The sequence below is a fragment of the Bufo gargarizans genome, chromosome 2 (assembly GCF_014858855.1).
Source record: "Bufo gargarizans isolate SCDJY-AF-19 chromosome 2, ASM1485885v1, whole genome shotgun sequence".
NCBI lineage: Eukaryota > Metazoa > Chordata > Amphibia > Anura > Bufonidae > Bufo > Bufo gargarizans.
The window spans coordinates 711,719,066-711,745,609 of record NC_058081.1 but is presented as its reverse complement, the minus strand read 5'-3'; the positions used below and the strand labels follow the sequence as shown (position 1 = coordinate 711,745,609).

Below are 26,544 nucleotides of genomic sequence, written 5' to 3'. Positions count from 1 at the left end.
CATACAGAGACATGCAAAAACAGTTATAAATATAAAAGAGTTAAAACGGAAAGGTAATTTTTTGTTAGTGAATTGCTTGATAGATCAGATCTTCAAATTGTGTCAGAGAAAGATTCAAAATTCTTTATTTTTATCCACATTCGGCAGAGTGTTTTGCTGAAATGGACCCCCCTCCAATTCTTGGCCCATCCTTCTAGGAAGGCATTCATTACACGTGCTTACTTCACCTTCCTCACTCAGCTGGCAAATATGAGATATCAATATGCATGTCTTCCCATCCACTCTAATGTACGGGGTAAACATGTTTTAATAATGCATGTTTCATCATGCCGATCATTTTAATACCAAATATAACGGATGTAGGGGTTCCAGAATGTGAGATGCTCATTATGTGGGAATGGTGGCTGTCCGGGGTGGGATGTTTAGACTACCTGTCATGACCACATTATACTGAACGCAAATATTACAGTTGCATGACTTGAGATGGAATTCTATTCCAAACCAATATGTTTCAAATCAGTTTTTATTTATAATTTTTTTTACTTTCCAGATATTGGGACAGCAAGTCAGATTGGAACTCAATTCATCACAACCTTTCCGCAGTGTGGGTTACCAAACTTCAGTAGTCCAAAGAAGGAGATTCGAATAAGTGGCACTCAAGACAATACAAATGTTACTATTGAAGTCATTGGAGGATCTTACTTGAAAACCATACCTGTTGGAAGTAAAATAACGATCTCTGTGGTTCTACCAGAGTCTGCCGAAATTAGAGGGAACGTGAAATTCACAAACACAGTCAATATAACCTCTAACTATCCCATTACTGTTCTTGCACTCAATTCAAGATATAGAAGTGCAGAGACATCACTTGTATATCCAAACTCCGAACTAGGAACAGAGCATTTTTTAGTAACACCTAAAACTGGTCCTTCAGGCTCTTTTAAAATATTTTCAGTCACTGCATCGACTGAGGAAACTTCAATTGAAATTCACACCAAAGGTTCGGTCGAAGTCGATGGTCAAAGAAAGGCAGCAAACAGTGTCTTCACTGTAATTCTTCCACCCTTCCATGGAATCCAGATGTTGAGTTCTGATGATCTGTCAGGTTCCCGGGTGATTTCTAAACATCCTGTGGTTGTATTGAGTGGACACACCTGTGCCCAGAAGAACACCCGCTGTAACTATGTCTATGAACAGCTTTCTCCCGTTTCAAGCTGGGGGGCTAACTTTCTTGTTGTCCCACTATCTTTTCAGCAGAACGCAGACTTGGTCTATGTTATTGCAGCAGGTAAAACTGAAGTCAACTACTTTTTCAATTCAACTCAGAAAAAAGAAACCATGGTGGCTGGTCAGGTGCTGGAAATAGAATTGTCAAAGATACCATTAAAAATTGAAGCAAGTGATGGTGTACAAGTCACCTTCTTCAACACAGGTGGAAGAGCCTGGAGGTTTGAATATGGCCCATTCTTGATGAATATTGTAGACCTTGACAGTTATTGCAACTCATACTACCTTTATGGCCAGCGAGGCACTGACAACTATGCAATCTTCATAGCAGAAAGTTCTTCAACGGCTGACATTAGATTTGATGGAAGACCCCTCTATAACCCACAATGGACTGAAATACCTGGAACAAGCTTCAGTTACTTTGAATTCAAATATGGAAACAGTCTGACATCTCACAAAGTTAATCATCCCAGTAAAAAATTTGGTTTACTAAGTGTGGGCATTGGGTCAACCTTTAGTTATGGCTCTCCTGCTACATGTGTGAAAGGTAAAATCAACTAATTTTGCAGCCTTCTATTTCATAGTCATAATTCTTTTGATACACATAAGTAATGTAGTAAAAAGTCATAACTAAAACCACAGTAAAATGTCATAAACTATTATTGATAAATAGACAGACCGATAGATAAGAGACATAGATTATATATAGATAATAGATTAATATCTATGTAGATAAGGGGTCTCAAACTCGGCTGGATATATGGGCTGCCCATAAAAAAATTCCAGTTGATGGGCTGTGTTAATTTCAAATACGATACAATAACAGATTAATGTTTACAGAATATAGTACCACATGCCCATTACATCTGGTGAGGTCTCCTCTGATGCAGACGTTCTCTTCTCTCTCTTCTCCATTCGGACTAGACCACCTTGACAACTTCTTTCAGTCACATCTTGTCTCAGAGAAGTGGCAGAACTGCCAAATGTAAGGTTATGCACATGGGAAGGAAAAATACATGTCACCAGTACATACTAAATGGTAAAACACTGGGTAACACTGACATGGAAAAGGACTTAGTAATTTTAGTGGATAGCAAACTTAACTGTAGAAACCAGTGTCAGGCAGCTGCTGCCAAGGCCAATAAGATAATGGGTTGCATCAAAAGGGGAATAGATGCCGGTGATGAGAACATAGTCCTACCACTTTACACATCACTAGTCAGACCACACATGGAGTACTGTGTACAGTTCTGGGCTCCTGTGAACAAGACAGGCATATCAGAGCTGGAGAGGGTTCAGAGGAGGGCAACTAAAGTAATAACTGGAGTGAGTGGACTACAGTACCCAGACAGAGTGTCAAAATTAGGGTTATTCAGTTTAGAAAAAATATGAGTGTATAAATATATCAGGGGTCAGTACAGAGATCTCTCCCATCATCTATTTATACCCAGGACTGTGACTATGATGAGGGGACATCCTCTGCGACTGGAGAAAAGAAGATTTCTATAGAAACATAGAAAAGGATTCTTTTCTGTAAGAGCAGTAAGACTATAGAGCTCTCTGCCTCAGAAGGTGGTGACGGTGAATTCACTAAAAGTGCTCAAGTGGGACCTGGAGTGTAATAACATTACAGGTTTTAGTTACTAGAATTCTGGAGAAGGGTCATTGATCCAGGGAGTCATTCTGTTCTTGTTGTCTTCCTCTGGAGCAACTTTCAGGATAACAGCCTGGATGGACAGATGTCTTTTTTTCAGCCTTATGAACTATGTAACTATGTTGTCTCACCAGAGTTTGGCACACAGACATCAAATTTCCTCACTTTTCCATCATCCTCACCCTTTTGGTCCCCCAACATTGTCATCCTGCTGCCCACCCAATACTGTGCTTGCTGTCCTCCCCAAACACAATACTGCAAAAACAACAGTGCCATACAGATAGCCCTCCCCATAATAATAGTGCTCCTAGAGTTCCCTCAATAGTAATAGTGCCTCCTACTGTGCTCCCAATAATGATTATGCACCCCAAGAGTGCCACCATTAGTAACAATGTCCATATTGTGTCCAATAATAATGCTCCCATGGTACCTTCAGTAGTAATTATGCCACCATGGTGCTCTCTTTAGTGCCCCAGTAGTAATAAGGCCTATCTATAAGGCAGTAATAATAAAGCTCCCTATACTGTTGCCAGTAGTTATAATAACACTTATATTGGCCCCAGTATTTATTATGTCCCATGTAGTAGACCCATAGTTATGAAGCCCCTCTGTAGTGCCCTCAGTATTTATAATACCCCCCTGCAGTGCCCCATGTAGTTATAATGCCCCCTGCGGATGCACCTGTAGTTATAATGCCCTCCTTCAGGTATAATCCACATGTAGTTCCCACTGTATTTAAATTCTCCCTTTAGTGCCCCCTTTGTAGTGCTTCAGCCTGTAGTAATACCCCAATTAGTGCTCCTGTATTATAATGATGCCCCCACACCATAGTGCTCCTGCCTGCATTAATGCCCCCCAGTTGTGCCCCATGAATTATAATACACCCTAGTGTACTGGCCTGTATTAATGTCTCCAGTAGAGCTCTATGAATATAATCCCCCACCCATAGTGCTCTGGTCTGTAATGTCTCCAGTAGAGGCCCCATAAATTATAATGTTGACCCCCCCCCCCCCCCCCCCTTCCTTCCCCAGTGCTTTGACCTGTATTAATATTCTTCTAAAAAAATATATTGTTCATTTTAGATCCAGGTCCATCCTGCAAAAATACTCTGTGTCCTCCTCGGCAAGTTTGTGTCATGGAGAGGGGAAAGCCAAAATGTGTCAAACCACAGGTGGATTTGTGCTGGGCATCAGGAGATCCACATTTTCGTACATGGGATAATGTGTACTTTGACTTCATGGGCACATGCACGTACACTTTTGCCACAGTGTGTGGAGATGTCGGAGACCTTCCAAGGTTTACTGTTCAAATAAAGAATGACAACAGGGGCAATTTGCGGGTTTCCTATGTGGGTCAGGTCACAGTCCTAACAGGACCCCACACGATCGTAGCCAAGAAAGGAGAAATTGGATACATTAGGGTGAGTTGTGATTACTTTTTAACCCAAAGTGCATAAAATATCTTCTGAAGGAGCTTTTGGTTGAATTGTAACCCATAGCACTGCTCCTTCTAGCAGGAAACTAAATAATGAAGGAGGAGCTCAAAACCAAAATGAATATGAGGCTGTTCCTCCCAGAGTGCTCGTTTGTGAGCTCACTCAAGACTTACCCTACTCATTTTGGAATAAATTGGCTACCAGGACCGGGTGACCCTTACATACAGTAGCTCTACTCAGCATTCAGAGCATTTCAGACAACCAGGCCTTCAGACATAACTACTTTTACCCTAAGTGCAAAGGAGTAACTTAAGCATTCTAGGTCCCAATGCCAAATCTTTACAGTTCCCCCACATCCTATGTGCTTTATATAATACTGGTGGTAAAGGAGATTTTAAGTCCCACTCATGCACCAATGCCAACAGCTACCTCTGCACTCAGTATAGCCTACACCTTCTCTCATACAGCCAGCATGATTTAGTCACCTTGCCTCCCCCCTCCCTTATTCAAAATCCCAATCTGCCTTAGGTTTGAAGATGCGAAAATACATAAGACGAGAGTAAGGATAAATCAGAACTATAATCTGTTTTCTAAAAACTGTACCTTTTTTTTTCCCAGGTGGATAATGCTCATAAACAACTCCCTATTTCTCTGTTGAATGGGACACTGAAGCTTTTCCAGAGTGGGAGCGCAGTAATAATGCAGCTCGGTAATGACATGCAGCTGTTATATGATTGGAATCATTTACTAATGGTGGAGATTACTAGGCGTTATGCTGGAAAAATGTGTGGTATGTGTGGAAACTATAACCAAGATCCAAATGATGACTTTCAGACACCCCAGGGAACTTCAGCTCCAAACACTATTACCTTTGGTGCTAGTTGGATGGTAAGATGCATATGGTATTCTAAACATAAAATGTTTTTTTTATTTTTTTCTTAAAACATAGTCTCCTACATGTGGATCTCCATCTGTTGCAGAAGTATAACTCCTATCATGCTTTCATATTTGGGATCCTGTATTAAAGGACCTTTAGTTTTTGTTAAGAACCCCCTAAATTTCCTGAGATTTTCATATTGATAACCTATCCAACTCCTGGAACCCCGACTTATCAGTTGTTTGAAGAGGCCTCAAAACTCACTGGAGCTCTATGGCCTCTTCCAAGGCCAGTGACATCACGCTTATCGGTCATGTGGCCTAGGCCGACCCCTCATTGAACCCCTCAGATGCCACTGATCACAGCATCTGAGATGAACATTGAGGGCTTTCAGGTGTTAATCCAGTGGGGGAGAAAATGCTCACCTCATCCATTTGATCACGTAGAGGCCACTGCGGCCATCTTGATTGAAGATCCCGTGAAAAATCTTGCCTAGTGACTTGATGACATCATCACAGCAGCTGGAATGATGATGTCATACGTCAATGCGTGCAAGATTTCTTGTGGGCTCTTCAATCAAGATTGCCACCACGGCCTCTTCATGTGCAAATGGATGAGGTAAGTATAATTTTTCCACCCCCCCATTTCAGGGAAAATTGATTCATTACCACGAAGCACAAGGAAATTCGGCTTCACAGCTAATAAAATTTTCCCTGATATTTGGATTGAAGTCCACTTTGGATACTTTGCTTTGCTCAACCCTAATGGTAACCAATATGGCTGCCTTTACATTCACAGGGAACTACATAGTCAACTTTTTAGATTTCTTCATGGCAAGTATAGTATGACCAGTAATTCTTCTATAAATGACGGGATGCACAGATTTAGCACAGCTGAGTCTGTGTATGTAGGCTAGCTGTTGGTATTGATCACCTGAGTCATTATTGAGGTAAGATTGCAAATCATTTTTTAACCTTCTTCAAGACCAACACCAGAAGACTTATAGAATCGGACATAATTGACTTTCTTCCTAAACAAACAGATATAGCCAGGATATCCTCTTGACTGAGGAGTGCTCACCTTGTAGCAATGGTGTCACTTCCTTGAAGAACCTCCAAACTTAACTGTTGATGGTGGCTAAGCACCTTCACAGACATGAGTGAAATCCAGATTAGAGTCTCCAAATGGCTCTAGGTCAAGGATATTATTAAATGATAGCTTGCAGAACACAAAATCTTCTTTCCTATATCCTTTCCTGCATGTATCATAACCTAATGCAGATACAATTAATTATAATAACTTGTTAATTAGCCATAAAGCTTAATTAATGAGTATATAGAACATGTTTTTTTGTACTTGTAGGTAGAAGACAACACTGTTTGTTGGCATGACTGCCGCGGGCCTTGCTTGAGTTGTCCTTCAGAATCTGCCAAAAAGTACTCAACTATTGACTACTGTGGACTTATCAATGAAAACAATGGTCCTTTCAGTGAGTGCCATGCCATTGTAGACCCCAAGATGTACACTGAAAGTTGTATATTTGATGTATGTATCAATGACGGCTTCAAAAAGATTTCCTGTGAGGCAGTCCAATCCTATGCCGAAACCTGTCAACGTGTGGGAGTGGCTATTAAGGACTGGAGAACGGCTGCTGGATGTTGTAAGTGCAGACCACCTAGACATAGACATCATTTACCAATGTAAGAATGAATTTACTAAGATGGAATTTGTTCTCTTTGTTTTCAGCCATGCAGTGTCCTAAAGACAGTTCCTATGAGCTATGTGGCAGGGCATGTCCAGCCACATGTGAAAACCCTGAAGGTCCACCTCTCTGCACAGAGCCCTGTGTTGAGACTTGTCAATGTAACTCAGGGTTTGTTTTAAGTGAAGGGAAGTGTATACCTAAAGCAAGCTGTGGATGCTCTTATAATGGATTCAACTATTCCCCCAATCAGGCATTTTGGAATGATACTGTATGCCAACAAAGATGTGTGTGCAATAAGCAAACCCAGAGAGTCGAATGCGTAAACAGCCCTTGCAAGGCCCAAGAAGAATGTGCAGTTAGGAATGGAATCCTAAATTGCTATCCCCGATCTTATGGTGTGTGCTCTTCCTTTGGTGACCCACATTACATTAGCTTTGATGGAACAAAGTTTGAATTTCAAGGTACCTGTGTCTATCAGCTCACCAGCGTGTGTAACAATAATAGTGGACTAATACATTTTGAGGTCTGGGTTCAAAATCAAAATCGAGGCAACATCAGAGTCTCTGACACAACAGTGGTCTACATCAAAGTCTATGACTTGGAGATTGAGGCCAGTAGGCAGCATCCAAATAAAGTCATGGTAAGCATAGCTATCTCACATGAAAAATGTCTTTAAAATTATCTACAATGTGAATGAAAGGTCAAAAACCACTGTTTTGGATACCCATTTTAAGTTACCAAATGTGTTCTGAGATTATCTGTTATGGTGCTTTCAGAACTGAATACTTTATTAAAAATGTTTTCTGTATGCATAAATATGTATTCCTGAATATTTTTAGAAAAAAATATTCTGAGACTTTCTATAACAATGACTCATTGAAACTTGACCAAAATCACTTTATATTAAAATTTAAGTTTATAGGTTTGATTAATGATCCACAAGCTTTGCCTAATTTTTTACTTTTCTTATTTTTCTTTTTTCAGATTAATAAAACTCTCATAAATCTGCCATTTAGATCCAATGATGGACGTTTTTCCTTCTATCGCAACCCTCGTTCAGTCGAATTAATTTTTGACTTTGAGCTTAAGGTCACATTTGACTATGAAAATATTGTCATGGTCAAGGTTCCTGGGACTTATGCCAATGCTTTGTGTGGCCTTTGTGGCAATTTTAATGGAGTCCCCAGTGATGATCTCACACCCAAAGAGGGAACAAGGCCTACTGACCCCACTACATTTGGAAAGAGCTGGAAGATTCAGGAAGTATACAGATGTAGAGATGATGGGAGTGCTGTCTGTCCCGAATTATTGTCTGAAGAGAAAAGACAAAAAGATGGAGCCAGTGAATGTGGTGTCTTGATGAGTCCGAAGGGGCCCTTCCGTGATTGTCACTCACTAGTAGGTCCAGAACCTTACTTCAAGAGCTGTGTTTATGATTACTGCATTCTACAGAAGCGCCAAGCCATCTTCTGCTCAGTGATGACATCATATGTTATGGCATGCCAAGAAGCGGGGGGAACTGTACATCCCTGGCGAAGTCAAAACCTCTGTCGTAAGTTTCTTTTTTATGAAGTTTGAATGAGATATAATAGGCCTACCCTGACAACACTACATGCAATCCCCCTCCCCCCCCCTCCCTTTTATTGCACTATACACTCTGCTGGTTTCGTATCAGTAGTAGTTAGTTTCTCTAACCTGGCTGGCTCCCTCAATTAGAATAACTTTTACAAAGTATCTCCTGCTATAAATACTGGTGACTCATGCTTCAGTCATTATAATCTGTTTATTAAAATCAATACAGGGTCAAAGACACCATGGAGGTAAGATGTTGGTTTAATTTGCATTACTGATTACTGAAGCTGTGGCATGTTTAAACTGCCTTGGCAGAGCATTTATATCTGGCAGACATCTTACCTCCATGAGAGCCTTAACCTGGTCTTGTTTATGATAAAGAGATTATTCTGACTGGATCATGAGTCACCCACATTTAATTCCAGAGATTCTTTGTGCAAGTTATTCTAATTGCAAAAGCTAGTCTGATGATTAGCAAAATGTCCTCAAGGAAATTATGACACATCCAGTTATTTTGATTAATTATTGATTTATTATGAACATGATCCTCCAGACAAGATAACAAGTAGGTATCATAGTGCACACTTAGCTCACAACATCAACAGGCAATTCTCAAATAACCCAAAGTAAGTGAACCCAGCAGTAAGTGGCTCCTCCACAGTCACCTTCAAGGTAGGGTAAGTTCCTGGACCTTATGGGTGTCATAATGTGACAGCTTGGGCACATTAGAGGATCTATTGGTGGTGGGTTGGTCCAACAGAGCTTGCAAGTGGACAGGATTTCATGATGACATGGCAAACTTTTTGATTACCAATGACATTTATTTCATACATATGTTTTGCAGCATTCTCCTGTCCTGCTCATAGCAGTTACGAGGTCTGTACTGATGCTTGTCCTGTCACCTGCAATGGTCTCTCCACCCCAGAAGGATGTTATGGAAATTGCACAGAAGGTTGTGTGTGTAATAATGGATTCCTTCTCAGTGGGGGGCTGTGTGCTCCTATATCTGAATGTGGGTGCAATTACAAGGGGGTTTACTATTCTGTTGGTGAGATTGTTTATGTTGACGATAAGTGTTTGGAGAAATGTTCCTGTACTGAAGGTGGGATCATGACCTGCTCCCCATCACAATGCTCCACCAATGAAGAATGTCGGATACAAAATGGAGTTCTTGGCTGCTTCTCAAGTGGCTCTGCCACTTGCTCAACTACAGGGTATTCCCATTACAGGACATTTGACAATCAAACATATGACTTTGATGGAAATTGCTCCTACGTGCTTGCTCAGAGCTGTGGAGAAACAGCAAGAAGAAATCTAACAACATTCCGGGTGACTGTAAAACGCGAGAAGCAAGATTCGAGTCCGGGATCAATCAGAAGTGTCACTATAGAAGTATATCAAATGAACCTGACCCTGCTGAACCACCATGAAAAAGGTGTCATACAGGTAAATGAGACATTCACATGGATCCAGCAAGATACTTATGCTTTGTCCATCTTATACGGGTGCTCCCATCTGTACATTAACTTTTTGTTGCAATGGTCAACTGTTGATAAGCGGGTTGGCATGTGTCCCATTGCTGTGACCTCCAGTAAGTTGCTGTAATCTATGAGGAAGCCTCACAGCAAGTGTGGAATTCTCCTGTAGTGCCTTCGCAGGGCAAAGGAAGCATTACACCAGTCCCTTTGAAATCAGTGAGTTATCTTTGTAGTATAATGATGATAATAATAAATCCTCCAGAGTAAGAGAAACTTTTTGTAGAAGCTCTCCAGTCTAACTAATAGTTGAGGGTCCTAAATGGGGGTTTATTGCAAAATATTCACAGTCATTGCTTCAACATTTTCTTCTTCTACCTGTCAAGACCAGTCATACGTGTTGAATAAGAGTCTACATAAAATTAGTTATTTTGCATATACTTTTCTTGTAATGCCTCTAAGTTACATCATGTATCATACAGTATTTCAGAGCTGCACTCATAGTTCTGCGAGTAGCATGGGTCATATAGAAGACGGCAGCAGTTGACTTCTTCTGGTAGCAACCAGCAGAATGCTGCTTGCATCTCTTGAGTATAATAAGAACTTCCATTAAATATAAATGAAGGATAAACAGACATTTACCTTGGTTGTTGGTTTTTTCATTGGTTGCATTTAGTGTTTCATTGAAAATTTTGCATTATTTCTAGGTTAATGGAGTGAACATCAGACTTCCGGTTACACTGTTGTCTGGTTATATACGAGCTGAGAGTCAAGGTCAACGTATTACCATTAATACAAATTTTGGGTTTTCTGTGAGATCTGACCTCCGCTCCTTTCTTTGTGTCACTGTGCCTAGTAACTACAAGGATGGCACGTGTGGTCTGTGTGGCAACTACAATGGACTTGCTGAAGATGATGTAGGCACAACGCCAGTGGAAATCAATGCAGTTGGAAACAAGTGGAAAGTGCATATAGAGCCAGGAGAAATATGTGATGGATGTGGCAGCAGTGACAATCCTTGCCCATCATGCCAAGAAGAAAAGAAGAAAATATTTTTACAAAAAATGTATTGTGGCATCATTAGTGATCCTTCTGGTCCATTTGCAAAGTGTCACTCCAAGGTGAACCCTGAATCTTATGTAAAGGACTGTGTTTCTGATCTCTGCCAGTCCAATGGAGAAGACAGCAGTGTTTTGTGCAACAGTGTCGCTGTTTATGCCTATGCTTGCAAGTATGAAGGGGTTAAAGATATAACTTGGAGGACAGAAGATTTTTGTCGTAAGTAGTATGTTCATCAAAGTATTTAGCTAAAAAGCTTAAAGGGGTTGGCCAATCTCAGACTCTGATGGCATATCACCAGGATAGGGGTGTCAGATAGGGATGGGTTCCACCACTAAGACCCACTCCTATCCCCAGAACAGGGCCTCCGAAGTGAAGGAGAGCATACTGTGCATGTTTTGCATGTTCTCTGTTCATTACTTCAGGAGATTTTAAGCAGCCAAGCAAGCATGCTCAGCTATTTTTGGAAGTCCCATAGCAGAGAATAAAGAATGCACAGCGTGTGTATGGCCACCTCTTCATTCACCGCTATACGACTGTCGGAAATAGCCAATCCAGAGGTCAGCTCTGCCATAGCAAGAGTAGCTGTGTGATGCACTCTCCTTCACTTCGCAGGGTCCAGTCTGGAGATAGTCCTAGAGGTGAGACCTGCTCCTATCTAATATTGATGGCATATTTTAGCAATATGCTATGTCATTGATAGGGATGCCCCTTTAAAGGTGTCTATATGCTACTAGTAGATACAGTTTAAAGGGTGGACATAAATATCAGAGGACCCCTGTACAAGAAAATCTATGGGCCTCTTGCTCATTAATAGAACATCATAGCGTACTACCATAGCTCTCCAAAAGCCCACCAGCAACAAGGAGCTATGACATTAATAAACTCAGTCCCTTACATACAGTAGGTAACTGCTTTGATAGTGATAGTGAGCCCCTCTTGCCATCTGGGCCCCTGTGCAACTAGACAGGTTGCACATATGGTTTGTTCACCCCTGATTAAGTTCAAACTCATAGTGAGTAAGAAAGTTAACCTCAATATCCCTATCCCTTTCTGTCAGAAGTCTAGAAAGCTAAGATATAGAATGCTGTTTGTATGGAAACTGCTGAGTGTTCTGCAAAGACGGACAAAGTGTGATTCTGAAGACCACAATTATCTATGACTTATCCCATAAGAAATAGACCTAGGGCACGTGATTGGCTCCAAAGTCATCTCTAAAGGAGTTGTCTTCTCCGGGACCTTTGTGGCCAATTATTGTGTTAGAGCCTGAGCTCACCAGAGAATCCTCTGATACTGTAGTGAGGAAGTCCAATCCTGGTCACCAGATCCTAACCTTTTTCATAACTGTCTACCACAGATGTAAAAGTTGGCCTTTTTTTTGGATAGAACTCCTTGCATGACACCAGTGCTGCAATGTAACCAGGGGTGTAACTACCATAATGGCAGACTATGTGACTGCTATGGGGCCCAGGGCAAGAGGGGACCAGTCTTAGATGTGATTATTATCTCTTCTTCTGCTGGAGGTGGCTGGAACTTTTAGCAAATGAGGCAGTAGAAAAATGGCCCGAGGGTCATTGAAAAGGGTTTAGGCAGAAACCTGTCTGTCCTGTGTGGGGGGCCTGGTTTAATCCTTGCTATGGGGCCCTTACTTCTCTGTGTACATCACTGAATGTAACTATATTAATTTGTTATACAACTGAAAAGTGCAACTTCTCTTTGACTTTCCATATCTCTTGTTTTCAACTTTCAATAGCTATAATATGTGGACCTCACAGTAATTTCTCAACTTGTGCCGATATGTCTTCTACCACCTGCGCTTCAATCTACGATACTTATGAGTTTCCAGACCTGTGTGAAGAAGGCTGTGAATGCAATGAGGGCTATCTATTGGATGGGAAAAACTGCATACCCTTAGACCAATGTGGATGTTTTGACAATGGTCGTTATTACCAGGTATGGAGCAGGAGAGAAAATACTGACGGTAAACCAGTTACCTCACAAATTACAAAAATAAAATAAAATAAAATCTTGATAAATGCACACCGCTATTTTAACTATATCATGTGAAAGACTTTTCTAATCTTTTTCTGTGGGAGGGCAGCAGCTCATCAAGCACCTACAACCCCAGAAGTCCATTGCATTGAGCTCTTGTTAACTCCCTACTCCCCTTCATAGAAAATAGTCCCCCAGACACAGCACCCGAGGTTCCACTAATAAATAGCACCATGGTATATGATACAATTTTCTCCTCCACTGTCTAGAGAGAGATATAGCTATATATAGTACTTCCATGTATTTATAATATAGGTATGAATAAATGAAAGGCGGATGGGCCTACTCCAGAATTGAGAGGAGGAAAGAAGAAAGAAAGCTATTGAGCATGTTTTTTCACCTCTAAATATGGGAGAAGGTGGACCAAAATTTCAGCCACATGAGAAACAGCAGGAGGCACTACCAGAAAGGAAAATGCAATGTACATAAAAAAACCTTATTGTATTTTTATTGCATCCATGTTGCAATTGTGACTTATTAGAGATGGTCTATTCATTGCAAATTGAGACTTTTGATGGGATAAACCCCTTCAAGGAACAAAATGTCAAAGTATCTTAATTTGCTTTCAAAGGCTAATGAAATCGTGCTGAATGATGACTGCAGTCTAGAATGTACCTGCAACCCACTCATAGGGCTGAGCTGTCGTAACACAAGCTGTGCTGCAGGAGACCAGTGCAAAATTGTGGATGGAGTGAGGTCTTGTGTCAACTCTGGTGAGTTTATCTCTGTACAGAACAGGATCAGTTCTAGGAAGATGGTGCATGGCTCAGGATTCATCAGTGGATTGTCCTAATGGTTATCTAGGTTTTTTGGCAAAATGCTCAAGCTGACTACATAAAGTGGTTGTGCGGGCTACAGATATTGATTATCTATATATCAAATTGGTGGGGGAGCGATACCTTGCACCCCCACCAATTATTATGAGATGGGTTGGGGTCACTCCCACCTTTCAGGTGCTTCAGGCAGCTTCTGTGCCAGAAACCATCCAGCATATAGAGCAAAAGCAGAAGTTTCCATACACTGCTGGCATACTTCAGCTCAGCTCCCATTCACTTGAATAGGACCTGTGTATGGCAGTGTATGGAGATGTCAGCTTCCAGCTCCGTATACTCTATAGTATCCAGAAACACTAGCTGCATGAAACAGCTGATTGCTGGGGGTGATGGACACCCTTCAATCTGACATTGTTGACCCATTCTGAGGGTTAGGTCATCAATATCTGTAGTCTGAACAACCGCTTTAAATTATCAACATTAACTAGATTCTCTCACTTCAGCAATTGGCATTTATCATGTAGAGAAAGTTAATACAAGGCACTTACTAATGTATTGTGATTGTCCATATTGCCTTCTTTGCTGGTTTGATTAATTTTTTCATCACATTATACACTTCTAATTTCCAGGGATTACGACCACCCTGCAATCCAGCAGCGGTGGTGGCCGTAGCCTTTTTCCTATAGTGTGCAAACACAGCCACCACTGCTGGATTACAGGGTGGTCTTAACCCCCAGATACGAGCAGTGTATAATGTAATGGAAAAATAAATCCAGCCAGCAAAGGAGGCAATATGGACAATGACAATACATTAGTAAGTGCATTGCATTATCTCTGTCTACATTATAAATGATAAATTTGCTGAAGTGAGAAAACCCTTTTAAAGTCAACTAGTTGGATTACCAGAGGATTCCTAAAGAAAGAAGCCATCATGTTAACATGGCCCTTGGTTATTACAAAGTACAGATTTAAAGTCCCAGTTTACCAAATAGTGTATTCACTTTTAAGTCCATATTTCCATTGCACTTAATTTTATAACATGTTCTTATATTTGTTGTATTTCAGACCCTTGCAAGTCCAAAACGTGTCGCACAAAGGAGAGCTGCCAGCTTCAAGATGGCCTAGTACATTGCATACCTGATTACACAGGCACGTGTTGGGCCTGGGGAGATCCCCATTTTAGTACCTTTGATGGACATACATTTGACTTTCAAGGAACCTCCAGCTATGTTCTCTCTCAGTACAGCGGTAAGGATCCGACCCTGGAGCCATTCAAGGTGGTTATAACGAACGACAACAGTAGAAGCCGATCCGTGTCATATGTCAAGAGGGTAGAAATCACTGTGTATGAAAACACAATTTCAACAACAATGGGAGAATTTCCACGGATAAGAGTAAGTTTTTATTAGTTTTATTTATTTTTATTGAAATCAAACAGTTGACATTGTCAACTTGTCAGAATATTGTGGCTGCATCTGACTTGTATGACCAAGATATTGCTAAAATCAATGACTATTCTACCCAGGCTTAGTCTTAGGTTGCTTGATGCAATGTGCAGTACTTTCTGCTGCTGATCCCACCCTCATGTTCCATACAAATCCAAAATAAAATATATGGTATGGTAGCGCCCAGTACCCAAGATACTGTACCAAGGCCCACTAGTGATGCCATCTTCAGTAGTTACAGGTGATGCACGCTGTGTTACTCACACCCCTAAGACCAGCTCTTGTCTGGAATATCACATAATTGTAATTATAACAGTTAAAATAACTTTCAGCCTCATTTATATTTGTGTCTTTTTATAGGTCAATGAGGAATTAACCAATCTGCCTGCCAGTTTAGCTGATGGAAAGTTGAAAGTGAGTCTTAGCGGGTTCACTGCCTCCGTGGAAGCTGATTTTGGTCTGGTAGCTACTTTTGATTGGAAATGGTACTGCACAATAATACTTCCCAGTAGCTACTATAATTCTGTGTCTGGTTTGTGTGGGAACTTCAACCAAGATCCAAAGGATGATCAAAAATCTCCTAACGAAACCTTGGTCACGCCAATTGTAGACTGGGCAGTTTCATGGGAAGTCAATGAGAAAGATCCATTCATTGTTGACCATTGTCCAGGCGAATGTGCAACCTGTGATGAAGCAAAAAAACAACAGTATGGCAGTGACGACAACTGCGGGCTCATTTTGAGAGAGAATGGACCTTTCCGAGATTGTGTCTCCAAAGTCAATTCAACCAAGTTCTTTGATGCTTGCCTCTTTGACGTTTGTAAGGCTGGTGGGGCTAAGAAGATCCTTTGCCAATCATTAGAGATTTATGCAGCTGCTTGCCTGAACCAAGGAGTCAAGCTTTTTGACTGGCGAATGATTTCCAATTGCCGTGAGTTGAAAGTATTTATATACCATACATTCCCAATTTTTTTATATACTAGAATTAGAAGTTATAGTGGCTCACCCCACTTGTCACCGTGGTAATGGTGCTGTCACGGCTGAGAATGGGGGAAGCCGTGTGGTGCCAGATGATGTTGTGGCTACTCGGCCATGAGAACAGGATAGGGAGCAGGTCACCTCCTCAAGCATCCTTAACCTGACCCTAACTCCTAACCTGCATGAGCCGACCTTAAAGGTAGGAGGACCCATGCGCAGGAACCTCGGAGCCCTGACTTACCCTCCGCAGATCCCTGAGCTAGGAGCTGGGTAAGACGACCTACTCCTCCTAGGTACGGAGGAGCAGGAGTCTCAATGGCCAAGCTGTTGGGAAAAGGGGAACTCATACAGCCTTACGGGTATGGCAGGCGAACATGTAGTTCCACCAACCTGTCACAGCCTTGCTGACTGGATCCCTGTGCAAACATGAATACAGAACCGTAAGCTGCACCAAAACACATAGCAAGGTCCCAACAGAACATACAACATCAACACACAGCAAGACATAAACATAAGGACAATATCTTTATGACCACAGGGGTGGCTCTCACTGGCAGGTAATATGCACAGGAGGCTGCTCCAGCCAAACATGACTGAAGCAACCTACTGAGCCATGCCAAACACCAAGGCTATATAGGCCAAGAAGCCACACCCCACAGTCGGACACACCCAGTGACATCACACACACACTGGGAAGGGAATTAACCCTTCCGGCACCACAGAAGGGAAACACACATAAAGGGGAAGTGACCAAACTAAGAGCACACTGTGGCTGTTGCCGCAGGCAACAAAATGGGTGGCAGCCGTCCTGAGAGACAGCCCGAAGGCCGGGACACTGCCACCACATGTACAACATTCCAAACGTTGCCACGGGCAGCCACAGAGAAAGGAAGATGTCAAAGTGCACACCAGAAAACACAAAGTGCACACCAGACATACAAACGTGCATACACACACGCACACAACTCCCAGGGAACCGCACACATCACTGTTGTCTGCGGCAATCGCCCTTGAGGCAAACAACAACGTGCCTCAAGCTGCGGTTGAAACAACTACCCAAACCGCGGGCAACTGTATGCGGCTCCCAAGGAGTCACGGCCATAACCGTGGCCGTGACAGGTGCCCTGCTGTAAGTGATTCACCTAATCTCTTAATTTAAACAATTATATATTAATCAGCAGGCACTCACCATCTGAATTTCACATATATAACACATTTATTAAAATTATTGTTTTGATAAAATTTGTTATGGATAATAATCTAAAATATGTATCTTAAAACTTTACAATCACTCTGCATACAACATATAAAATTATACACTATATGACCATATAACCAATTACAAAAGGAGTAGGGAAATCGAATAATATAAAGAATCAAGTAAAAATCTGATAAAATATTGCGTAGAATTATATTGATGGAATTTTTCAGATAAAATTTGAATAAGATTTCAAGCATCTATTTATCATCTAAAGTGTAATTTATCTATATGTCCTTGTTAAGAATTCCTGATAAGTCAATACAAAGTTCTTTACAAAAAGTGCGTATTTGCAATGTTTATAATAGACCAAAAATTGTATAGTCTTTTAACGCTAATATCTTTGGTTTGTGCACTGAAGTATCTGTTATTTTCGATTAGGACACTCTGACTGTGCATTTGTGATCAATGAGTGGCTTTCTAATTAGCAATACGATTTTTCTTACATGAGATCAAATAGTCAATTGTTTGTATTTGTATAAAATTTGATGGTGCTTACTGCAGAGGCGTCCCTCTCACAGTACAGCTACTCACCCAAACCCAGAACTTTTGTCTTTTCTTTTCGTATGATGTTGTTATGGTGCTCAGCTATTGGTGTCCCACGTGGTGGTATGTAGATATGTGTTTTTCTTCTATGAAGAAATAGCTAGAGAAAAGACGAAGTTGTGGAGTTTGTCTGTTATAATTTCAACTTTTTCGAATGTGCACTTCTTGGTCCTGCAGGATATATTTGTTTGATAGTTTGTTTCCTTTAGCCCGCCAGATGCGTTTCGAGGTGACCTCACCTCTTCATCAGTGGCTTTAAGTATTCCTCGAGAAAATAATTCATCAAGTATTTTTCTTTCCTTTTATCCATTCCAGCCAAAACATGTCAGGATAATAATAGTCATTACAATGCTTGTGGAAATGCCTGTCCAACCAGCTGTTTTAACAAAACTGCCCCAGAGAAATGCACAAAACCTTGTGTAGAAACCTGTGATTGTAACAACGGCATGATCTTCAGTGGTGACAAATGTGTGCCTATCTCCAGCTGTGGATGCCGATACGACGGACGATATTATGAACCTGGCCAGTCCTGGTACAATAAAAAATGCAGCATCCAGTGTAAGTGTGACTCGGTTCTTGGAATTGTGGTCTGTGAAGAAACGAAATGCAAAGACAGTGAGACTTGCATGATGACCAATGGCATACGTGGCTGTTTTCCCAAGGAGTACTCCACCTGCATAGCTTCTGGGGAATATACAACCTTTGATAAAAAGAAAATAGATTTTATGGGCGCATGTAGCTACCAGCTGGTCGGTGTAACATCACAGGAGCCGTCGCTGACCCATTTCACAATCAAGATTCAGAATGACCACCGTGGAAACAAAGCTGTGTCCTTCCCCAAAGAAGTCACATTGGAGGTGTACAACACAAATATAACCATGAGTAAAGACCATCCACAACAAATAAAGGTACGAAATTCTAATTTGCTCAGGGGATGAGGAGATGTCATGAAACTAGAGTCAAAATTTCATATCAGATCAGAAGCCATGATGCTGTGATCGATCATCTGATGATGAATACAAATGGTGACCTGTGACAAGGTCCGTTGTGGTTCTGTAAAGGCTTATGTTGTCCTTATGGCAAGAATAGCTGCATGCTGCAATATTCTTCCCCTTTAGGGTACATGCACACGTTCAGGATTCACTGAAATCCGCAGGTGTTCTCAGGCAGATCCGTGTGGTCAATCCACATCAAATGGTGCAGATTTGCATGCAGATTTGGTGTGGATTTTCCACATGCGGATTTTACTAAGTGAATGAAGAAAATCCAGTCAGGAAAAATAAAATAAATCGCAGGTCAAAATCTGAGTGGAAAAAATCTGCATCGTGTGCATTGAGAATTTCAAATTCTCATAGAATACAATGTACATGACGTACGGTGCAGACTTTCTGCGTGTAAACTGCTGGAAATCCTGATAGTACCCTTAATGGTTATAGGACCTCAAGCACATGCTCTTATGATCAATATAAATGTATGGTCTATGCTTCTAGGCAAGAATGCAGTGCCTTATAGAGGTACAATGCAGCAACACATCAAGTGCCTTCAGCTATATAATACAGACTCTTAGGCCCCTTTCACACGGGCGAGTTTTCCGTGCGGGTGCGATCCGTGCGGCGAACGTATGGCACCCGCACTAAATCCTGACCCATTCATTTCTATGGGGCTGTGCACATGAGCGATGTTTTTAACGCATCACTTGTGCGTTCAGTTGAAATCGCAGCATGCTCTATATTGTCCGATTCTGACGTGACGCAGGCCCCATAGAAGTGAATGGGGTGTGTGAAAATCGGATGGCATCCGCAAGCAAGTACGGATGCCGTGCGATTTGCACGCACGGTTGCTAGGAGACGATCGGGATGGAGACCCGATCATTATTATTTTCCCTTATAACATGGTTATAAGGGAAAATAATAGCATTCTGAATACAGAATGCATAGTAAACCAGCGCTAGAGGGGTTAAAAAAAATAAAAAATAATTTAACTCACCTTAGTCCACTTGCTCGCGAAGCCCGGCATCTCCTTCTGTATCCTCTGCGCTGAAGTTGAACAGGACCTGGGGTGAGCTGCTCCATTAAATATCGGTTAAGGACCTTCGATGACGTCACTCCGGTCATCACATGGTCTTTTACCATGGTGAATCACCATGGTAAAAGATCATGTGACGTACCATGTGATGACCGGAGTGACGTCATCGAAGGTCCTTAACCGATATTTAATGGAGCAGCTCACCCCAGGTCCTGTTCAACTTCAGCGCAGAGGATACAGAAGGAGATGCCGGGCTTCGCGAGCAAGTGGACTAAGGTGAGTTTAATTATTTTTTTTTTTTTTAACCCCTCTAGCGCTGGTTTACTATGCATTCTGTATTCAGAATGCTATTATTTTCCCTTATAACCATGTTATAAGGGAAAATAATACAATCTTCAGAACATCAATCCCAAGCCCGAACTTCTGTGAAGAAGTTCGGGTTTGGGTACCAAACATGCGCGATTTTTCTCACGCGAGTGCAACGCATAACAATGTTTTGCACTTGCGCAGAAAAAATCGCGCATTTTCCCGCAACGCACCCGGCTCTTATCCGGGCAAAAAAAACTGACACCCGTGTGAAAGAGGCCTTAGGGACTTTAATTGTCACAGAACATACCCTATAACAAAAACATTTTTTTATCTTGTTTATAATGATGCAACATCTATTCACAGGTCAATGGCCGCATTGTGGACCTCCCCTACAATTCTGAGTCTTCAAATATCATAGCCTACATATCGGGATCTAATGTAATGATCAAGACAAAGTTTGCCTTGACTTTGACTTTTGATGGAATGAGCTATGTACGTGTTATACTACCAAGCACCTACAAGGCAGCTGTAAAAGGCCTATGTGGAAATAACAATGGAGACCCTAATGATGACTTCACCATAAAAGATGGTGCAGAAGCCAAAAGTCCAGAAGAATTTGGAAAGCACTGGAAGGTGGAAGATGTAGAAGGCTGTGAAGAAATATGTTCAGATTGTCCCAAGTGCAATGAGACAGATAAGGAACCTTTTAAGAGTGACCAGTACTGTGGACTTCTCATTAAGTCTGACGGGCCCTTCAGTCAATGCCATGAGTCTATTGATCCAACTCCTTTCTTTGATGACTGTGTATTTTATGCTTGTGCGTACAAGGGTCATCAATCCATTATCTGTGCCAAAATTGCATCTTATGTTTCTGAATGTCAAAGAAATGGTTCTATGATCAAGGAATGGAGGACACCATCTTTCTGTAGTGAGTATTGTCCCTCTTTTTGACAATAATGGAACTTTCTCGGCTTAACTTTTTCCTTGTACTAAAAAGGCCTTTGATACAATGTCCACCTAGAATATATGGACTTGGTTAGATATAATTTGAATAATAAAAGTTCTTAGGGGAATCAGAAGTATTGAAGTGTGGTTAACAGCACTTTGTGGTTGACTAGCTGCTAGAGTAGGGTGTACTACATTATAATTTATAGTCAAATCAAGATCCCCACTTTCCAGTATGGTTACATTCATAAAATGCTTTTATTGTGTAGGCAAACCATGTGGTGCTGTGTAAGGACTTATTTTTTATGGGAAGACTTGTGGTTTTCATTGGTAGCTTATTTGGGGCATTAGATTTTTTTTATCACTTTTTATTGCATTTTCATGAGGTGGAACTACCAGAAAACAGAAATGTTGGCATAATGTTTTTTTTATTTTTATGATATACACTGTATCGGATAAATAATGTGACCATTTTATCATATGGGTCATTAGGAACACATTTAAACCTATCACGTATCCTTTCTTTTAATTTATTTATATTTTTGCTAAAATATAGTCATTTATTAGTGAAAAAATAGGCAACTATTTTTAACTTTATTAATTTAATTTAATTTTTAATTTTTTTTCATAATGGGGGACTTGAACCTGCTGTCCTCTGATCATCCACATAATACACTACAATACTTCTGTATTGCAGTGTGTGATGTCAGTTACTGCAAAACTAACAGAATGCCAATTAGGTCCTGCCAGAAGAAGGGCCTAATAGGCATCCATACATGGAAGGCTTATAGAACACTTTTAGGCCCCCTGGATGTCAATGCAACTCCTCGGCACCCCAATATTGTGTTGTGAAGGGTGGTTGAGCGATAGGGTAAGATAGTTATCTCTGATCCTGGCAGCTAGAGCAGGGCACCAGCTGTATAAAGTCGGCACAAGTGAAGGTGCCACTCAGCTCCTGAGCCTGCATCACTGTGCCATAGTCAGCATGCTTTAGCTACCTCCCCTCCCTGATATACTGTTACAGCAATGATCTTGAAGTGGTCGATTCTTCTTGGATTCTCGTTATGTTCAGTGGCGAAAGGACTGAAATGTTACTTATCAGTAAATCACATGCAAAAATTTGCCTTAATATTTTTTTATATATTTGCTGTATTTATAAGAGTCTGCTTTTATTTTTGCAGATCACACCTGTCCCCCTAATAGTCATTACAAACTCCTCGGAGATGGATGTCCTGTGACATGTTTAGGTCTTATGCCTCCACCAACCTGTGTTAAGTCTTTCACTGAAGGCTGTTACTGTGATGATGGCTTTGTAAGGAGTGGAGACGACTGTGTGCCTATTTCAGAGTGCGGATGTACTTTTGAGAATGTGTATTATAAGTTGGGTCAAGAATTCTTCCCAGATAATCAGTGCAAGAAGAAATGTACGTGTGGGAACAATGGCATAACCACCTGCCAGAACTATTCCTGTGGCACCAATGAAGAATGCAAAGTGGTGGACGGCATCCTGGGCTGTCATGCCCAAGAACTTGGTCAATGCATAGCATGGGGAGATCCCCACTATATTACCTTTGATAATGTCTACTATGCTATGCAGGGCGCTTGTCATTACACCCTTGTCAGGGTGATAACAGAGCAGGTTAACTTTGTGGTGACAGTGGAAAATGAGCCATATGGAAATGTAGCTGTGACCAAATCACTCACAGTGACCATAGGAAATCACATCATACACCTGGAGAGAGAAAGACCCTGGAGCATTGAGGTTAGTAGTACATTTAGGGCTTCACCCTTGAGGTTAGTAGTACATTTAGGGCTTCACCCTTATAGTCGGTTAAATCAACTTGAGTTTTAGTGACAAGTGTGGATATTTGTGATTTTAACTATGGAGTTTGGTAGCATGCTGAGTTACCATTATGCACTAACAAAACTGTTAACTGACAACTTTAGCTGTGCTACATGTACATTTTCACTTTTGCCTGGTTGACCACATTATTTTAGGCACTGATTGGATACGTGGTTGTTTCTCAACTCCATGATAGGCATTCAGAACCAGTTAATGATGCCACCATAAATCAAACTACAATAAATGTTTCAGAAACTGATTTATTTTATATTTTTTAATTATTTCTGCTTGGTTCTCAAAGGTCAACAATGAAACATACAACCTCCCAAGCCAATACAAAAAACATCAATTCTGGATCAACAAAGAAGGCAATAATATAATTATTTACACCAGATATGGATTTACGCTTCTGTACGACCAACAGTACTTTATTTCAATCTGGGTACCCAGCTCTTATGCTGGACTCACTGAAGGCCTCTGTGGAAATTACAACAAAAACACTAAAGATGAGTTCCGCCTTCCAAATGGCACCATTGTCTCTGACCTGGCAGGGTTTGCAGAGTCCTGGACAGTGGGTGGACAGACATCGAACTGTCATGGTTGCTCAGGAGATCTTTGTTTCACCTGTGATAAAGTGGCAACATACGAGGCTGAGTCACCCACCAAATGTGGCTTGATAGTAGACCCTCAAGGTCCCTTTAGTGGCTGCCATGCCTTGGTGCCTCCAGAAATGTACGTCAAGAACTGCGTGTTTGATGTTTGTGCCAGTGGGTTTCAGCAGGATGCACTGTGTGCCAGCCTACAAACATATGCATCACTGTGCCAAGAAAAAGGAGTCAAAATAGGAACCTGGAGAGATATTGCTGGATGCCGTAAGTGACCTCTTCTTTATACATATTGTAGAGAGATTTATGGTTTCATCAAATGTATTTTTTTATACCAGGTGAAGAAAATTTCTGCAAGAGTTATGCTTACTCTTAGTGAATGGTTATCTTCACTGTTTACTTCCAGAGGGGGGAAATTAATTCTGGTGATGTGATGATTAACATTATGTTCGCTCGCTTAAAAGGGGTTGTGCAGGAAGGGGGGAGAGGGGTTATACCTGCTATGGGAAGAATTGTTCGGGACCTGCAATGGGAAGATTACTTACCTGCTTCCCAGCGTAAGCTCCCGATACTTTTTCTGTTGACATCATTACAGCCAATCTCAGTCTGTGGCGGTGTCTGGCTCCCCTAGCAATCATGGGACCATTTGTCATGACCGTGGCCACCGTGGCCTGTGATTGGTCGTGGCAATGTCAAACTGGGTGTTGACATCTCTGAAGCCTAGAGGAGCATTATAGGCCTGCAGGAGAAGCAGGGGGGAGTTTGCATTAGAAAGCCATCATCTTCCCTTTGCAGGTCCCAAAGAATGGGGAGGGGGGTTGGTAACCCCTCCCTCATTCTTGCACATCCCCTTAAGGCCTCTTTCACACTTGCGTTGTCCGGATCCGGCGTGTACTCCACTTGCCGGAGGTACACGCCGTATCCGGAAAAACACAAGTGTACTTAAAGCATTTGAAGACGGATCCGTCTTCAAAATGCTTTCAGTGTTACTATGGCAGCCAGGACGCTATTAAAGTCCTGGTTGCCATAGTAGGAGCGGGGAGCGGGGGAGCGGCATACTTACAGTCCGTGCAGCTCCCGGGCGCTCCAGAGTGACGTCAGAGCGCCCCATGCGCATGGATGACGTGCCATGCGATCACGTCATCCATGCGCCTGGGGCGCCCTGACGTCACTCTGGAGCGCCCCGGGAGCCGCACGGATGGTAAGTATGCTGCTCCCCCGCTCCCCACTACACTTTACCATGGCTGTCAGGACTTTATCGTCCCGGCAGCCATGGTAACCATTTAGAAAAAGCTAAACGTCGTATCCGGCAATGCGCCGAAATGACGTTTAGCTTAAGGCCGGATCCAGATCAATGCCTTTCAATGGGCATTCATTCCGGATCCGGCCTTGCGGCAAGTGTTCAGGATTTTTGGCCGGAGCAAAAAGCGCAGCATGCTGCGGTATTTTCTCCGGCCAAAAAAAGTTCCGTTCCGGAACTGAAGACATCCTGATGCATCCTGAACGGATTTCACTCTATTCAGAATGCATTAGGATAATCCTGATCAGGATTCTTCCGGCATAGAGCCCCGACGACGGAACTCTATGCCGGAAGACAAGAACGCAAGTGTGAAAGAGCCCTTAAACTGGCTATACACATGAGATAACTGTTGGCTAAATGCTTATGTCACCCAACCTCCCATACACATGCACACTTGGCTGCATGTGTTCTGAATTGGGAGTAGGCAGCTGGGAGATACCTCAGGTGGTGGCCTGTCTCCTGAAGAACAAAAAGATTAGGCATGTTGAAATCTGACTGACTGATCCTTACAGCAGATGCTGGGGAGAGTCAGGAGGCCTACATACACATTATATGGTTGGCTGGTTTCTCCAAAGTTGGCATCTTCTGCCAACATAAAGTACATCTAATGTGTATTACTTTCTTTATATATTTTGCTGCCTACATTTTAGAAGTCTAAACATTCTCCCATCAACCTGCCCTGAGACATGATCCATCAGCACCATGTTCAAAGGCCACTTGGGAGTCTACCTATATAACAGCTTTTGACAATAAGACTTTTGAAGATAAACTGGGTTAAATATTGGATTACTGGGTGAGAAATCAATTGCAAATAGTTACAGCTATCCTTTCGGACACTTGGTGGTTATGGTCCACATTTGTATAGCCAACAATCTAATGTGTATGGTGGCCTTCCAGTTTTCCAGCAATGTCTGTGGAAAGGCAGATTAGGCAGTTGAATCTCAATATGCCCGATCATATGTTTACCATCTGTCTAGCACCCTACCCATCCTTACATTCAGCCACTTGCTTATGAATAAAATCCACCATAATCCGAACCTCTCGCTCCTATCTCCAAGACTTCTCTTGAGCTGCACCAGTTCTCTGGAATGCCCTACCCCAAGCAATTAAGTTAATTCACAACATCTACGGTTTTACATGTTCTCCAAAAACAAAAAATCTTTTTAGGTTAGCCTATCTCATGCCCTGATCAAACCCTCCTCCATTCACCGCCCCCCACTTCAGAATTACCCCTCTGAACCTGATTTTCAGTATCCACCACACCCCATGCACTACATATATTGGCTGGTGACTGGCTCATGTAGCCTTATATCTACTCTCCTATTGTGTTAAGATGGTAAGACCAATGTACAAAGCATGCACTTTTTACCTTTAGTGTCACCCCTATCTCTTCATAGATTGTAAGCTCTTGTGAGCAGGACCCTCATTCCTCTTTTTTTAATTGTTTGTTGCGATGTTATT

General features: G+C 41.8%; 1 protein-coding gene across 1 annotated transcript in view; it reads left to right on the top strand.

Moving 5' to 3' along the window:
• LOC122926345 (IgGFc-binding protein-like) overlaps positions 1-26,544 on the top strand; it is a 68,465-nt gene that overhangs the window by 15,110 nt on the left and 26,811 nt on the right. The window contains exons 3-18 of the mRNA XM_044277720.1: positions 551-1,774; positions 3,964-4,301; positions 4,935-5,204; positions 6,556-6,853; positions 6,940-7,538; positions 7,883-8,450; positions 9,315-9,916; positions 10,653-11,223; positions 12,758-12,957; positions 13,628-13,769; positions 14,895-15,223; positions 15,635-16,205; positions 18,372-18,964; positions 20,754-21,318; positions 22,517-23,097; positions 23,480-24,050. Of these exons, the coding sequence (XP_044133655.1) occupies positions 551-1,774; positions 3,964-4,301; positions 4,935-5,204; positions 6,556-6,853; positions 6,940-7,538; positions 7,883-8,450; positions 9,315-9,916; positions 10,653-11,223; positions 12,758-12,957; positions 13,628-13,769; positions 14,895-15,223; positions 15,635-16,205; positions 18,372-18,964; positions 20,754-21,318; positions 22,517-23,097; positions 23,480-24,050 (8,022 nt within the window). The remainder of the gene's footprint in view (positions 1-550; positions 1,775-3,963; positions 4,302-4,934; positions 5,205-6,555; positions 6,854-6,939; positions 7,539-7,882; positions 8,451-9,314; positions 9,917-10,652; positions 11,224-12,757; positions 12,958-13,627; positions 13,770-14,894; positions 15,224-15,634; positions 16,206-18,371; positions 18,965-20,753; positions 21,319-22,516; positions 23,098-23,479; positions 24,051-26,544) is intronic.